This window comes from Scomber japonicus, chromosome 21 (assembly GCF_027409825.1).
Source record: "Scomber japonicus isolate fScoJap1 chromosome 21, fScoJap1.pri, whole genome shotgun sequence".
NCBI classification, from domain to species: Eukaryota; Metazoa; Chordata; class Actinopteri; order Scombriformes; family Scombridae; genus Scomber; species Scomber japonicus.
The window spans coordinates 10,405,195-10,420,253 of record NC_070598.1 but is presented as its reverse complement, the minus strand read 5'-3'; the positions used below and the strand labels follow the sequence as shown (position 1 = coordinate 10,420,253).

The 15,059-nt window shown below is 40.9% G+C and overlaps 1 protein-coding gene across 1 annotated transcript; it reads left to right on the top strand.

The window, feature by feature from the left end:
- The first annotated feature begins 274 nt into the window (after positions 1-274).
- On the top strand, positions 275-7,279 carry dync2i1 (dynein 2 intermediate chain 1). The gene is given in 21 exon segments (XM_053342443.1): positions 275-362; positions 580-633; positions 723-1,416; positions 1,507-1,574; positions 1,686-1,874; positions 1,983-2,048; positions 2,445-2,495; positions 2,808-3,039; positions 3,138-3,240; positions 3,396-3,525; positions 3,613-3,900; positions 4,008-4,137; positions 4,335-4,507; positions 4,762-4,924; positions 5,426-5,539; positions 5,693-5,754; positions 5,862-5,913; positions 5,997-6,057; positions 6,362-6,461; positions 6,562-6,693; positions 7,052-7,279. Coding segments are annotated over 21 exon segments (3,105 nt in total). The 5' UTR covers positions 275-347.
- The last annotated feature ends 7,780 nt before the right edge of the window (positions 7,280-15,059 follow it).

The window sequence follows — 15,059 nt, the reverse complement described above, 5'->3', positions numbered from 1 at the left end:
ATGTACATAGCAGCAGACGTCAGAGTGAACCTCAAAATTAAATTTCAGCAACTGGCGTATTTGTTTTAGTCGCTATAATTGTGTAAAACGAGACAATTAAAATTAAAAAGAGTACACATATGTATCGCTATATACGGTTGCCACGGCAACTGGCTGTTGATGCCACAGATTGCTCTGATATTGATTAGTACGCCTGTTGTCAAGCCGAAGTGACGCGCTCTCCTTGGTTTCAGCTAACTGCGCCTGCGCACTAGAGATTTGCCATGATGGCGGCGTCACAACAGGAGTATAAGCTCGTTTTCTGCTGTTGAAAAACTTCCAAAGTCTCAAAAAAATCAAATGAGACCATGGATAGTGATAAAGTAAGTGTTTCGGCTTTTTCTTTACTGCATGCTGAATAAAGCTTGGGGATGTTTTGTCCGTAGGAAATGTCGTGTCGTTAGTTGTAAAACGTTATCATAGCAAATGAAGGTTATTTTCCTAACTTTCAGAGGTTTAGCCTTTTGTCATAAATATATATTTATGTTGTGTTTGAATGTACGTTATAATGGCCATTCAGTGAAACATCTGTTTATCTAGAAAATAACAAAGGAAGACACATGGAAACCAGCTGACCTGAGAAGACATCTTAGGGTGAGTTTTTTAGTTAACAAAAGCAGTGAGTGGATGGATTTCTATCACACACAGAAAATAATACCACTGATTTTTTTTTTTTTTCTTAGGAGGAAGGACATGGTGATGACTATGCCAGGAGGCGAGATGAGACTGGGAGAAAGCACCGGGGTGGAGAATCCACAGAGAGACACCGTAGGGACCCGGAGAGGGAGTCCAGAAGGGAGAGGGACGAGCATGGGGAAAGGGAGAGTACAAGAGATAGACGAGGTGAAGAGGAAAAAGACAGATATGTAGACCGCAGGAAAGAGGGCTCACGTGACAGGAGAGGTGATAAGGAAAGGGATAGAAGAGAGGATAGAGAAAAAAGAAGGGAAAGAGAGAGATTGGAAGATGCAGACAAGTACCGTAATGACTCCAGAGAGAACAGAGACAGGCGGCGGGATAAAGAGGAAAAGCTTGAGAGGGAAAGAGATAAGGAAAGGGACAGGGATAAAGAGAAGAATAGGGATAGGAATGGACAGAGACACAGCGAGGAGTACAGGAATAAAAGGAGAGAAAATGGAGACAAGGAAAGAAGGAGAGAAGAACGGGACAGAGAACACAGGACTGAGAGGGAGAGAAGGAGACATGAAGAGAGTGGAGAAGGTGAAAGACATCGGGTAGAAAAGCACGACAGAGAGCACAGAGATCAACATCGGGAAAGAGACAGATATAAAGATGAATATGAAGTGACGAGGAATGACAAAGAAAGACGAGAGAGACATGAAGAAAGAAAGCATTCAGAGCTGAAGGAGGAAAGAGGTAATGCAACAGCTTCCTATATTCTTGCTTTCCATATTTGCAGGATAACAGCTTCCACTTGAGTCATAATTTCAATATTTTTGATTTAAGCATCCAAAGAAGAGCATAGAAAACATAAAGAGGATAGAGAAAGGAGACACAGAGAGAGAGGATATCATGTAAGTAAGCATCTGCAGTAATAATGCTTCCATTCTGGGAATATTTGGGATAAATGTGTGTGTTTTTCAGTTGTATTTCTCATGTGGCTTTTCTCACGTGGATTTTTCTAGGATGAAAAACGGAAGCATGACAGTGACTCCAGGGGGCATCAAGCCTTGAAGGGGTTAGATGAAGAGGTCAGGCATCGAGAGAGAAGGCACAGACAGGATGAAGACCCAGAGAGAAAGCACAGAGACAGGACCAGCTCCAACAAATCATCCTCTGACAAAAGTCATGAAACAAAGACGATGAAAACACATGTTAGTAGAACCATAAGTTCCCTTTACAGCCTTTGCAACACTTGTCCATTACTTTTCTGTTGATATTTCTCTAAGGAAATGTATGACTTTCATTTTTTTGTGATCCAGGAGGTAGACATGCTATCTGAGCACTGGACAGCTAGTGCGATAGATGTAGGAGACACAGAAGAGCCCGTAAGATGCTAAATACTAAGAAACCCATTTTTGTGTTTCAGTAGACTCTTTTTGTTTTGCGTGGTGATGTGCTTTTCTGATTCTCATTGATAACTGGCAGACAATTTAATGTCATGCCAGTTACAGTGCAGAGTTTGGTCTCCTTGCTACACTTTCCTCTGCTTGTGTGAGAGCTAAACATGTTTCAGCTCCTGCTGCAGCTGCTGGTGACAAAAAAAGCTAAAAATAATCCAAGCTTGTTTTTATTTCAGTTTTGGGGAAGTCTGTCTCTTTATTTGTTGTGTACTGCATGCCATGCCCAGTCTGGTTCCTCTATGTTCAGCTTGAACTCCACTAGAGTGCAGCACTAACTCAAGAAGTATCTGTATGCTTAACTTAAGTATTTCCTATTTGCAGGTTGTCAATGATGAAAATTTGGCAGACCAGGAATATGAAGATGACTTTGAGGTAAAATAATACAGCTCTCTATTTATACACACTGTGGTGCTTTTTCTGTTAGTTAATAAAACAAATATTTAGTTTACATTCTTTTGATTTAACGTTTATTTATGTTTGTTACTTTTGCATGCTGTAATCGATTTACCTTCCAAGAAAGCTGTGAGTATTTAGAACTTTCATAACGTGAACTTTGTGTGAAATATCATTTTCAACTGTTTGTTATTTTGTGTTAAGATATGGTGCTGCTTTATTAGTGTCACAATGGGAATGTTTGCAATCATATTGTATGTAATAAATAACATGCGTTTTCTCTGTTCAAAGGATTATGAGGACGATTTTGAGGAGATGGATGAGAGTACAAATGAAGGTGAGGAGCAGGAGGAGCCAGATCATCCAGGGGTGGGAGAAGAGATTGAGGAACTTACACCGCAAAGGAAAGAGGAGATCAAAGCAATTCGGAGAGCCATGGATGAAGAGAATGAACGAATTGGAACAGCTCAGTCCAGAGAAAGTATGAGCAGAGAGGAGGAAGACAGGGCAAAATGGTCCAGAGGTAGAGTTTGTACCCTCTGTTATTTCATATTGGCTTGATAGAAAATCAGTTATTGCTGTTAAGGGATATAATGCTTCTTCTATTTGTACTGTTTACAGGCGCTGAAAAGAACCAGAGAAGAAGTTCCCCGCGTGGGAAGTTTATTGACTTTGTGGCAGCAAAACAGCGTGAAGTCAGCAAGAAAGTTGCCTCAAAACAAAAGTAGGTTAACAGCATGGAGAATTGAATCTTGTAGTGGAACAATTCATATTGGAAACATGAAATGGATTAGGGCATGTTTGCTGGGTAATCATTTTTAGAAAAGTAGTGTTATACAGGCTACAGTACATAATCTTTTGTGTCTTTCCTGATTACAGGAAACGCAGCATAGAGCTACTCCGCTTAATTGATCTGGATTTCTCAATGACAGTCTCCCTTTTGGATCTCCCACCTGTTAATGAATATGACATGTATATTAGAAACTTTGGCACTGCAAACACCAAACAGGTCAGTTCAAACCAAATTAAAAAACAATGATCTTTTCTTAGCTGTAATCTTTGTCTAAATAACATGAGAATTTGTTTTTGTGTTCAGGCTTATGTTCAGTGTAATGAAGATAATACAGACCGAGACATCCAGACAGAGGAGATAGAAGTGTGTGAGAAGTGGACGCAGCATCCTCCTGAGCACAATGGAGCCTGTGGCGGTAAGAAAACACCAAGTGCATTCTGTGACCAATAGTGTCTGTATGCAGATTTCAACAATGACGTATCCCATGATTTTACAGATCCAAACCTGTCTTATGAAGCACGGGACAAAACCGTCAGTGAAATGAATTTTGATTCACAGCGCCTGATCGCATTTCTTCACTCAGCCTCACAGGTTATCTTTTTCATCAATGTTGACTTTCTGCTTTTTCTCTTTCTGCATGAGAGTCTTTTGTGGGGCTGTCACCTGTTCTGACTCCTATTGTCTGTTGTGGCTCAAAGGTCATGGTTGTACTTTTGGAAGAGGATGAAGCTGAGAGGAAATCCCTGAGGAAGCCGAGGACTCAAACGGACACACTGTCTTTCAGTGATGGAAGCCTACAGCTGAACACTAAGTTGCCTTTTCTTTATGGTACGCAACCATGAAGAAATTCATTTTGCACTTACATTAATTATTTGTTGTAACCACTGCATTCTCATCTAGCTATAGCAATTGTTGCTCTGAATATGCTGTTTAAACCAGTACATGCATGCGACTTCACTACTCAGAAAATCCTTCTAATGGGTTGCTCCACTTTTATCCACTTTTAATTTTTTTGTCAATTGCAGGTCGCCAAATCAGCCTGGTGCACTTCTCTCAGGTCCAGGGACACACCATGATGTCAGTCCACAAGCCTACAATTAAACCCAGCGCTGTTCGTCTCGACAGTTGTACCCTCATCTGCATCTGGAACATTTGGGAGCCGTCCAGACCTCAGAAGATCCTTGTTTATGAATCTGAGGTGATATTTTCAAGTTCTAGCAAAATGGGTTTAATGGATATTTAATAATGTAAAGACACTGAAATTGATGTATTGCTTCAAAAAAATTACATTGTAATACGCCATAGTTCATGATGTCAAATTTTAACATTTTAAACAAACAAATTAAAAAAATTTAATAAAGAATAAAATTGACAATAACAGCCAGTGAGAACAAAGTTACATCATCTTTATCATTTACAAAAAGTCATTCCTTTTGGTGCTCTCTGTCTCAGGTGCAGTGTTGCTGTTTCAGCCCTGGAAAGGCCATATTGGTGTTTGCAGGCACTTCAGTTGGCTCTGTGGTGCTGTGGGACCTGAGGGAGCATGCTCGTAATCACTACCGCCTGAAGATAGGGGATGAGGAGTGGACCTTCAGACAGCCTACATTCTCCACTGGTGTGTGACAGATGACAGGCTAGATCAGAATGTAATTTGTTCTCAGACTGGTTGAGAGGTTTGGAGGATAATACCACTGAATGATTTCTGTCCAGGCGAAGATGTTCCAATTCAATTATTTTATATGATACTTTGTGTGCCTTGTCTCTGCATTCTCTTGTTATACATCAAGTTTAAATGTTATATGAAGAAGGCGCTGATTTACCTGAAAATATACCATGTCATCTGTCATGCTGATTTCCACAACTCTGCACCAAGCATGTGTTTACATATGTTTTTATCTGTCTTTGAGATTATAAAGCACCTTGATCTTTCACACAGTCTTGTTGTTTGTTGCATTCTCCCCTCTTCATGAATGTCTGCAGGCAATAAGTAGCAAACATCCTTATTTACCTCACATATCTTCCCTCGCCTAAAGTTCAGAGGTCGTTCTTCTTATATAAGAGCAGTGATGAATGAGTGTGTGCTGATATCTTCTTCGTTGTCACCTTGTCAACATAGATGCAGTGATGGCCGGCTCTGGCCATTTCTCATCTGTGACGTCTGTCGAAGTTGTACCCTCCGCAATAGCAGGAAGGCTGAGGCCAGAGGTCCTACTTCTGGCATCTGAGGAAGGTATGGAATGGTATCAGGATAGTTAACACTTTGATTGATGGTTAACACTTCGATTGAAGATCTTGTGTATAAATGTGCTGTATCGATTTACAGTTCACAGTTGGTTTTGAATTTATGGTTGTGGTTAATGGTTATTCTTGTTTCAAAATCCAGAGTCCTCAGGATTGTCATTTCAGCTGGCTTCTCTGGATGAAAGCGGGGTTTTAAATTTCTGGGTAGGTTGGATTTTTAAAATAAGCTGATACTAGATTTTTTTTTCTCTACACAAATAGCAAAGTTATGCCATAATGGATTTGCATGTTTTTCTATCTGTGTCCTTTAGGTGGTGGTGGAGCTCCCAAAAACCAACGAAGCAGGTTCTCAAACAGATCTGGGTAAGTCAGCAGTTATGTTTAAGAGCAGTCCTTCTTTTTCCAGGAACATACTCGTCTTTCTCACACATCTTTCTCTCTTGCAGGGCTCAGACCCGGTGGCAAAGTAAAGTTGCTTCACAGCTCCTCCCTCCTCACTGCTGAGAGGTGAGATTGATAAACAGCTTACAATGATCATCCATCACTGCCAGCAAGTGGGCTCAAAATACCTCACAATGTCTTTGCCTGATGGAACACAGCTGCTCTGTCATGGTCATAGGATCTTGTTGTTATATACCATGCGCTGTTGTTTTTGTCACCTCAACATTCGATGGGAAACATATGTGTGCGGTGTAAATGTAATGCAGTGTCATATTCTACCGGTTGGTTTCTTTTTGGATGGGAAATTTGTAACCTTTGACTTCTTGGTTTTGGTGTTTTCTCCCTCTCCTGATTCTGCTCTGCCTCTCAGGGTCTCCCCACGAGATGCAGTGAAAACAGGGCCATTACAGACACTTCATTTAAAATTCCTCCCAACTGACTCCAATCATTTCTTTATTGGCACTAATATGGTGAGGATATTCTTTATGAGTATGGTGCTTTTTGTTTTTCAAACAATTACATACCCTAAATGTCTAAAAAATGCTAATGCTAATATAATTTCTGTCCTAGGGTGTGGTCAATCATGGAACCAGTCACGGTTTGAAGGCTCCTCCGAAGTTCTACAGCTTTCAGGAGGTTGGAGCCCGACCTGCTGATGTCAGCTCAATTCATTTCTCTCCCTTCAGCCAAAACTTTTTCTTGGTGAGAGTGCAGCTTTTTGACATTTAAATTACTTTTGTGTTATCTTCCTACACAAGCAGTATCCTGCCAGGATTTAATGCGCAAAGGTACAGAAACTGCTTGTGTTTCTCAGGGTGCTTTAAATATGATCCATTGCAGTCATGTTATTTGAGTTAAATGTCATTGCCAGTACAATAAATGTCAGGAATTTGCCTCTGTAATCTCATAGTGCAGGACAGACAGGATAACATTCAACACAGCACACTGATAAAACCATCATATATTGATGGAATAAAAACATGAAAATACACAAAGCACCATAAAAGTAAAAGGTAATATGTATGTGTATTGTATGAGTCCAATATTTTCTCTCTGGCAGGTGGGTTGTGGAGATGGCAGCATCAGGCTACATGCGGTCAGCCGCGAGCAGCCTGTGGCCGAGTGGAAGAACGGCACCGCTGGTGAACCGGTGGTCTCACTGCAGTGGGCCCAAACCAGGCCGACAGTCTTCTGTGTGCTGGATGCGACTTCTAACCTCTACATATGGGACCTGCTGAAAAATGACACCGAGCCTGTGGTCACTGAAAGGATGATAACCGACAGGTGACACAAGACACAAATGAATGATGAATTTTCTTTACTATTTAATACTTTTTAACATAGTTTTATTCATATGTGGCATCACACATTTTCTTTTCCTTTCCTAGGGTGACAGCCATGGCTTTGTTTGGAGACTCAGGACAACAATATTCAGGAATAGGACTGGCACATGAGTCAGGAAAAATAGAAATGCAGTATTTCACAAGGACTTTTACTGTACCAAGTTCTGCAGAAGAGGAAAAGTTGGAGAGAATGATGACTGAGGCCTTCTAAAAGCCTGCATCTGACATGGCTGCATTTAGACTGTTATCTCCAAATTTAAAGTGTATTTAAACTCTCGATGAGCATCAAGATCAATTTATGAATCTGTTTTTGTGAAAGTCTAATGATGTCTGTCAATTTCTATGTTATATTTAATGTTTATGTATTTTTTGTCTCATTTATCTTCTAATTTGATAACCCATGGCTAAAAAATGTAACTACATATCTCAAGAACATGGCTAAATACCAAAGGGGGCCACAATACTTTTAATACCCAGCATAAATAGTTTGTAATAAGTGAATAAATGTAGATGTGTGAGATGTAAATATTTATACTTTTTGACAAATGAGATATATTTGTACAGTGTTAACAATTTTTATGTAATAAAGTGAGCATATTTGTCATTATGTTAATTTAATCACAGTTTTACTTTTCACTTGTGTTGATTTTACATACTGTAACTTACTGACGTTTCTGAATTGTTAATTATTAATTATACAAGTTTTAAAACAACATACCTAACCAAGTTTACAGTAGAAATAGCGTCCTGCCCCAGATCTGATAGACAAAGTAAAGTCTCAACATGTTTTGATTATTTGGAATTTGATTTATTCAGTCTACAGTTAAGTTATATTGTCTGTAAATTGTATTAACCAAATATGAAGGTATCTGCTTTGTCCTCAGCTTTTTATTGTTTCTATTTTTTTAATTAATTGCTTAGGCTGAGAAGTAGGAGAAACATGAAAGAAAAGAAGAAAAGTTAATCAGAAATCATTTGAAGACACATAGCCTATGGTTTTCACTGAACATACAATATGCACACTGTCAGGAATATAAATATTTTATTATCAACCTTGTAGTCATCGTCAAAATGTAATGTTAAGTGGTTTTAAGAGCCCAAGCACCCAAAACCCCCAAATTCCTAGAGCACTGACTCTCACTGATCGTAGGATACCTACGATCCTGTTTTGAAGCACAGAGACACTTTTTAAAATGCCATTTCATTTAAAATAAGGTGAGAAAAGACTTATTGTGTAGCTTGAAGTCAAACTTGTGCGACCTGCAGCCATGGATATAGCCTAGCAACCCCGTTACCAGGCAACAAAGCAGTGACTTCTACGACGCTACAGCTGAGAAAACTAAACTTTATCTTCGCTTAGTTCAATGTTTTTAGCTAAATTACCTTTCTTTATATAAAATATAGACCAGCTGCTGCATCCGGGCTTAATAGCTACTAGTTAATGGAAGGTAAACAGAAAGTTTAACTCAGTTTTAGACCGATACCTGCAGTGTAAATCTTCATAGTAGTGATTTACGGTAGGTTAAAGTTGCGTATGAGTATGCGTATTGTTAGCCCAAGAAGTAGCTAAAAGGTGAGTGATTTAGATGTCTTATTATTATTACATGAAGCTTTTCAACTATTACTTAACTTAGCTTATATGTCATCCTTGCTTTTATTAAGATACTTTTTTAGATATTTTTAAAGCAGCCAAAAAATAAAATGAAACCACCACACCAATCATATATAATTTGTCTTCAGATTGAGAGTGCTTTGTAACAATACATGTCATTGTATAGGCACCTGTTGTTGTTGTTGTTTTTTTCCATAGTGCCATAGACAAGTAAATGTCACATACAGCAGCCACAAGCAAAGGGCTCATTTTCATTGCAAAAAGGTCAGTGGATGCAGCCGAGTCCTTTGTAGGAATTTATGGAGATGGTGATGCCAAGAGGGGAGAGCAGAACAACTACAGTACTCTTACCCAGTCTAACCCCGAGGCTGCCGTCTCAAGGGAGTGGGACATCAAATGGGAGGAAGCTTGGAAAGCCGAATTCGCTCAGCTGTGAAGTGAAGGAAGCTACAGGCAAAGTAAAGTTGTGGCTGTAGTTGCTATGCTGATCAGCTGTGTGCACTTTCAGAATTCTCATACTGTGTGCTCTCTCTTCGTCTGTCTCTCTTTAGGTAATACACTCTAAGAGCAAGCAGCATGTGTTCACTCACGGCTTCCACCGCCTTCAGCATTTCTCTTGTAGCAGCACTGTGCGTTACTTGATGTACTCTGAGTCAACAGCAGCATTCATTAGCCTTCACACAGACAACACAGTCTGCCTCTACAAAGCTGATGGGCACAAGCAGACTCCTTTACTCCACTCAGCACGTTTCTCATTCATGGGCCTGACCTCTACAAAGGTATGTGGCTGTCTGGTGGGCTGGGGCCCAGGGCCAGTCTTCACATTTCTGGATAAGGATTTAGGCCCCCTTGATACTGCTTATGATGCCCTGGACATACGTGTGTGTCAGGCTGCGGAGCACTCTACAGATCTGGTGACAGCAGGTGTGGGGAATGTGTGTGTGTGGTCGGTGATGCTCATGAGGTGTAAGATAAAGATAACAGAGGGGCTGCAGCACAGCACCTTTACTCAAATGGCTCTGGCTACCCCTAGATCTGACAGGCCCCACAGAGCCTTCGTTGTAAGTGGGCGAGTCGTGACAGTGGTGGACCTTGATGCAGGGAAGGTTTTGGAACACAAGGAGGATCTTTGCTCACGGTGTGTGTAATGGTGCATGTGATATAATTAATAAAGGGTGTTATTTTCAGATTGTGAGTGGTGGAATTTAAATATTTGAGCATTGGCATTAACAAGTTGCATTTTGCAGGGATATTACTGCAATGGTGTATTGCTCTCACTTGGACTATTTGATCATTGCATCTCAAGAGCTGTCCATCAGAGTCTGGGGTCCAAACTGGGATTTACGCGTGGCTTTTGTAGGACATAATGGTAATAGTACTCCATATTTCTGTCCACATTAATGTCAATGTTGATTTTTTTCTGATTTCTGTTTCTTTTTGGTGTCCAGATATAGTGAACTCACTGTACTACTGCTCTGAATTAAAAATGCTGCTATCAGCCTCTGTGGATTGCACAATTCGTTGCTGGGATTTGGAGGAGGAGGATGTGGTCGAGTGCGTACACACAGAGCAGAACAACCCTCCACTGAGCATTGGCGGCACTAGAAAGGGAGACACCTTCTTCTCCTTCTCTAAGCAGGGATTGGACTTCTGGAACATCAGAAGCTTGTACTACCTCCACTGTAAACTGGGAAGTGATAAAGGAGTCCCATTGAGGCAAATCCGAGTCTCACATTTCCCTGCTCCTTTCCCTACACGAGTCCTCTGTGTCAGCGGTGACCGTGATATCGCTCTGGTGGCTGCAGAAACAGGAGCAGTGTTAACTTCTTTCAAGACAGAGCAGAGGATTTTGTGTGCTGACTACTGCCTGCACAAAGAGATTCTGTTGGTCCTGACTGAGGCAGGTACAGTGCTCCAAGGCAACACACTAACTAATCCAATAACGTTGATGCAAGAGTGGCGGGGGAGAGGCCAGGGCCGCTGGCAGCGGAGGGACCATGTGACAGAAATTGACGCCCAGAATCTGCCAGTCCCTGGTCTGGCTTGCTGCCTGGTGCTCTACAGTAATGTGGCTGAAACAGAGGGAGCCCTCGAGGAGTGGAGGAGTTTGCAGGATAAAAGAGGATTCAGTCACAGAAACAAGGCAGCTCCAGATGATGCCAAGAATAAGTGTGCTTTTTTTCAGTTTTCAGTACATTTCAAAGTAAATATTGCATGGTGTGTCAGTGAATTTAATTGTATTTCTGCACTTGAGACAGGTTTTTGATAATGCTTGGCCAAAGTGGAGGCTGTGTGAGTGTTCTGAAACTGGATGACGGAAAGGTATTGTTAAGGACACCAGCACATAGTGGCCAGAGAGTCACCACACTGAAGGTATACCCTGAGAATGGTTGCCTACTCTCCTCAGGTATGTACCAGTGTAAATGTATGGCTTTTTATGCATGTCAGTGTTCATTTAACTTTATCCACACCCCCCCCCCCCCCCCCCCCCCCAAGGTGAAGACATGACAGTGACAGTGTGGAAGGTGAACCCCTACGTTGAGGAGTGTCTCAGCAAACAACTGAGTGTGCACTGTGGCCAGCCTCAATACTACCTGGCAGCACTGGGGCCCCAGCTGGCCCTGACATTTCAAGAGCCTGACAATGGCACCTACAGCCTGACACACTTCAACCTGCTCAACCAGAGCTGGACTGATCACCCGCCCAGGGAAGGACATTTAGATCACATTACAGGTCATAAAGACAACTAGCTACAGTGTTTGTATCCAACATGAACTGATTATCTGCTGTGCATGATGATGTTGTGTTGTTTGCATGTGTGTGAGTCAACTGTTTGCTTGTTTTCTTGCAGGACTGTGTGTGTGTCCTGATCTGGAGGTGTTTGTGTCCAGCAGTGTAGATAGGACAGTGCGAATGTGGAACGAGGAGAATCGCCTCATCAGGTTGGAGCTCGATAGATAGATAGATGGATAGATAGATAGAAAGGCTAAATTATATACAATAACTAAATAAATAAAAATAGAATAGAAACTAGCGATATAACTAGCGATAATATACTATTTGCTGAGTAAGCACTGTTTAATAATGTACACTAATGTTCAGTACACTGAGGTGAATATTGCTAAGGCAGTAAGATGCATGATTGTTCATGGATGTTAGAATTAATCGTAATAATAATTTAATAATTTAGATATATATAATAATATGTATGTAACAGTTTATACAGACAGTACTTTTTGCTGACAGTGTTGCTCTCTACTGCAGATATCAAAAGGCCACATCCAGTATAATTTGATATATATATATATTTATAGTATGTACAAATAGTGCAGGTCTCTTTTTGTGACCCTTCCAGGACGTTCCAGCTGAATGCAGTGCCCGAGTGTGTGGCTTACAGTGGGTTTGGAGCAGAAATGTTCCTGGGCATCAGAGGGGACCTGTACAGGATGAGCTGTGCAAAATTTCTACCACACTACTACCAACAAATGGTGACTTAATAAGTTGAACAGGGTGGCTTGTCAGTTGTCTGTGCGGCTGATGGATGTATACATGGTTGGTTGGGACATTTATTGAAGCTGCAAAATGTAAACAAAATGTTCTCATTTTACATTCACAGCTGCTTTACACCTACAGTGGTGAGCCTCTTCCTAACATTCCTATTCTCAAGAATGAAGAGAAAGACAATAAGAGAAAGTAAGATTAATTCATATTACTTGCAAAGAATAAACCATAATTGTGACCTAATAAGCTCTGAACAGTATTGGTACAAACAGGACTGCTAACAGAGACACAGATGAGGAAGAGGAAGTAGTTGGCAGCAATCTATTAATGACTGAAGACATCAGCAGAAAGAAGGTGTGTGAAACAGCACATCATTGGCACACTGAAAAATTTACCTCAACAGCCATGTGAATATCTTTCTGTTTGTCTCGATCTAGGAGGATGAGAGCGTAGTGACCTCGAACATGGATCTCACATCACTCCTACTTGGCACAGTAAAGTGCAAAAAAGAAAAGCCTGCCAGTACAAAAGAAACCAGGAGAGAAGCCTTTGATTGCTACATGAAAATAATATATCGGCTGTCTCCCAATGTTCAGGTTCCTACCACTCCATAAACCCATTTTTCTTTTCAGTAGTTTCAAGAATATGCAGACTTTTGGTGAATATGCTTCATGATCAACTCACCATTGACCTTTCCTTTAATACACCATGGCAGTTTGAAGCTTGTTAGTTTAACCATTAGCTCAAAGATCTTAGAGGACACACATTTCTGGAGACACAACATTAATGTAAAAGCTTTGTTGTCCAAAAATCTGCACATATCTTAAATGATGATCTGCATTTAGGAATGTGCATAAAATTCTACCTCAGCTTTCAGATATCAACTATTTTGCATATGAATTTTGCACATTTTATCTGTCAGAGAGGGAGCCATATCAATCATGGTATGTTGCTGTGTTGTTTCAGGTTGAGTTGGAGGACACATTTGACATAAATACACTGCCATTTGTTCCTAAACCATACCGTAAGGAGCCCAGCAAACCACCTACATTAGAGAAGGTTGTCACCCCTAAATTGAACATTCCAGTTAAAGTGGAAAAGAAGTGTGAGGTAAAGGTAAGCAAATCAGTGCCTCTCAGTTAAAAAAATGTGGTGTCATGAATCCCATTTCATGTTGTATTCTTGTTTTCTCTTATTACTTTGCATGTGTCTCCTATTGTCTAGGAACAAGAATGTGAAAATATACAGTCTGATATAGTCAGTCAGTCTCCGCCACCGCAGGAGAAAAAAGTTCCAGTAATGAACCCCAAACCAAAGACCCCGATAAAAGTCAAGCCACAGCCTGTGCCACGGGTGAAAGAAGTTATCCCAGAGAAACCTGTCATAGTGGAGAAGGAGGAAGAGGTAAGATCATGTATTGTTTTAATTTCACGCAAGACAAAAGAAGACATAATATGTGTGCAGTTATGTATGTGTACATCTGTACTTTCATGTGTCTTGTCCCTGTAGCCTCAGGAGATTATTCCTCCCAAAGAGAAACCTAAACCCATCCTAAAGCCTCCTGCTCTACCTACTCCACCTACTCCACCTACTCCACCTCCTCCACCTCCTCGTCCTCCAAGAAGCCCTGAGGTCCCGTCGTTCCTCAAACAGTTTTCAGAGGATGGCTGGTTTAAAGATTTGTACCCTGATAATAAGGTAGCTTGTGACAATTATATCTGCAGTCCACCATAAAGGACAGTGGTTACGTTTCATCTTAATGTTTGTATATGTGTGTGTACGTATAGAGTGTCCCGAGCAGCCTGTCTCCAGAGGATTTCTCCTTGAAACTTCTCCAGTATCTAAAGACCTCTAGTGGTCCATCCAAGACTAAGATCCTTGCTGCGCTGCAGACATTGCACAGCCAGGGTCTCATACCAACAGACGAGCTTTACCAAAGCATCATTGACCTGGTGCCAAAATTTGCGAGACCTCAAATGGTAACATATGCCCAAGATTGTCAGTTTATTCTAAAAGATGCAGTATTAGAGTATGTTGTGACTATTTTTTTCCTTGTGTGTTTTAGTCACCTATGGAGCGGGCCACACTTGGTGAAATGTTGAATCTGTTGGTGCACCTAAAATCTGTCAGCCACAGTCTTGTGATGAAGCTTCTCACTCTACTGGCCTATAAAGAACTACGTCTCCAGTGAGTCTGTCAATGTCAAAATAACAGTTATTGATGATACCAGCACTTCTTTAGTGTAACTGGAAGTTTGTATCATTGTATTTTCTCATCAATAGAAAAACAATCCTGCGCATACTTACGGCATTAGGTGTGGATGAAGCTGAGGAGTGGCTGTGGCCAGAGCTGGAGAGCTGGGACTCCAAGCTGAAGGACAAGTCTAACATCTGGAAGATTCTCCATGGCAAAGCAGATTCTTGGCTGAAGTCATGGACCTCCAAATACAAAGTAATCAAGACATGCTTCAATGAACTCCTAATCTCTCAATCTTAATGTTTTGTTTTAACATCTGGAAAATACATATTCCCTATTCATTATCACCATCCATTAGGGTATTTTTGATTGTGACAAAAAGTTGGAACAGGTGTTGAAAACTGAGAGGCTCTCCC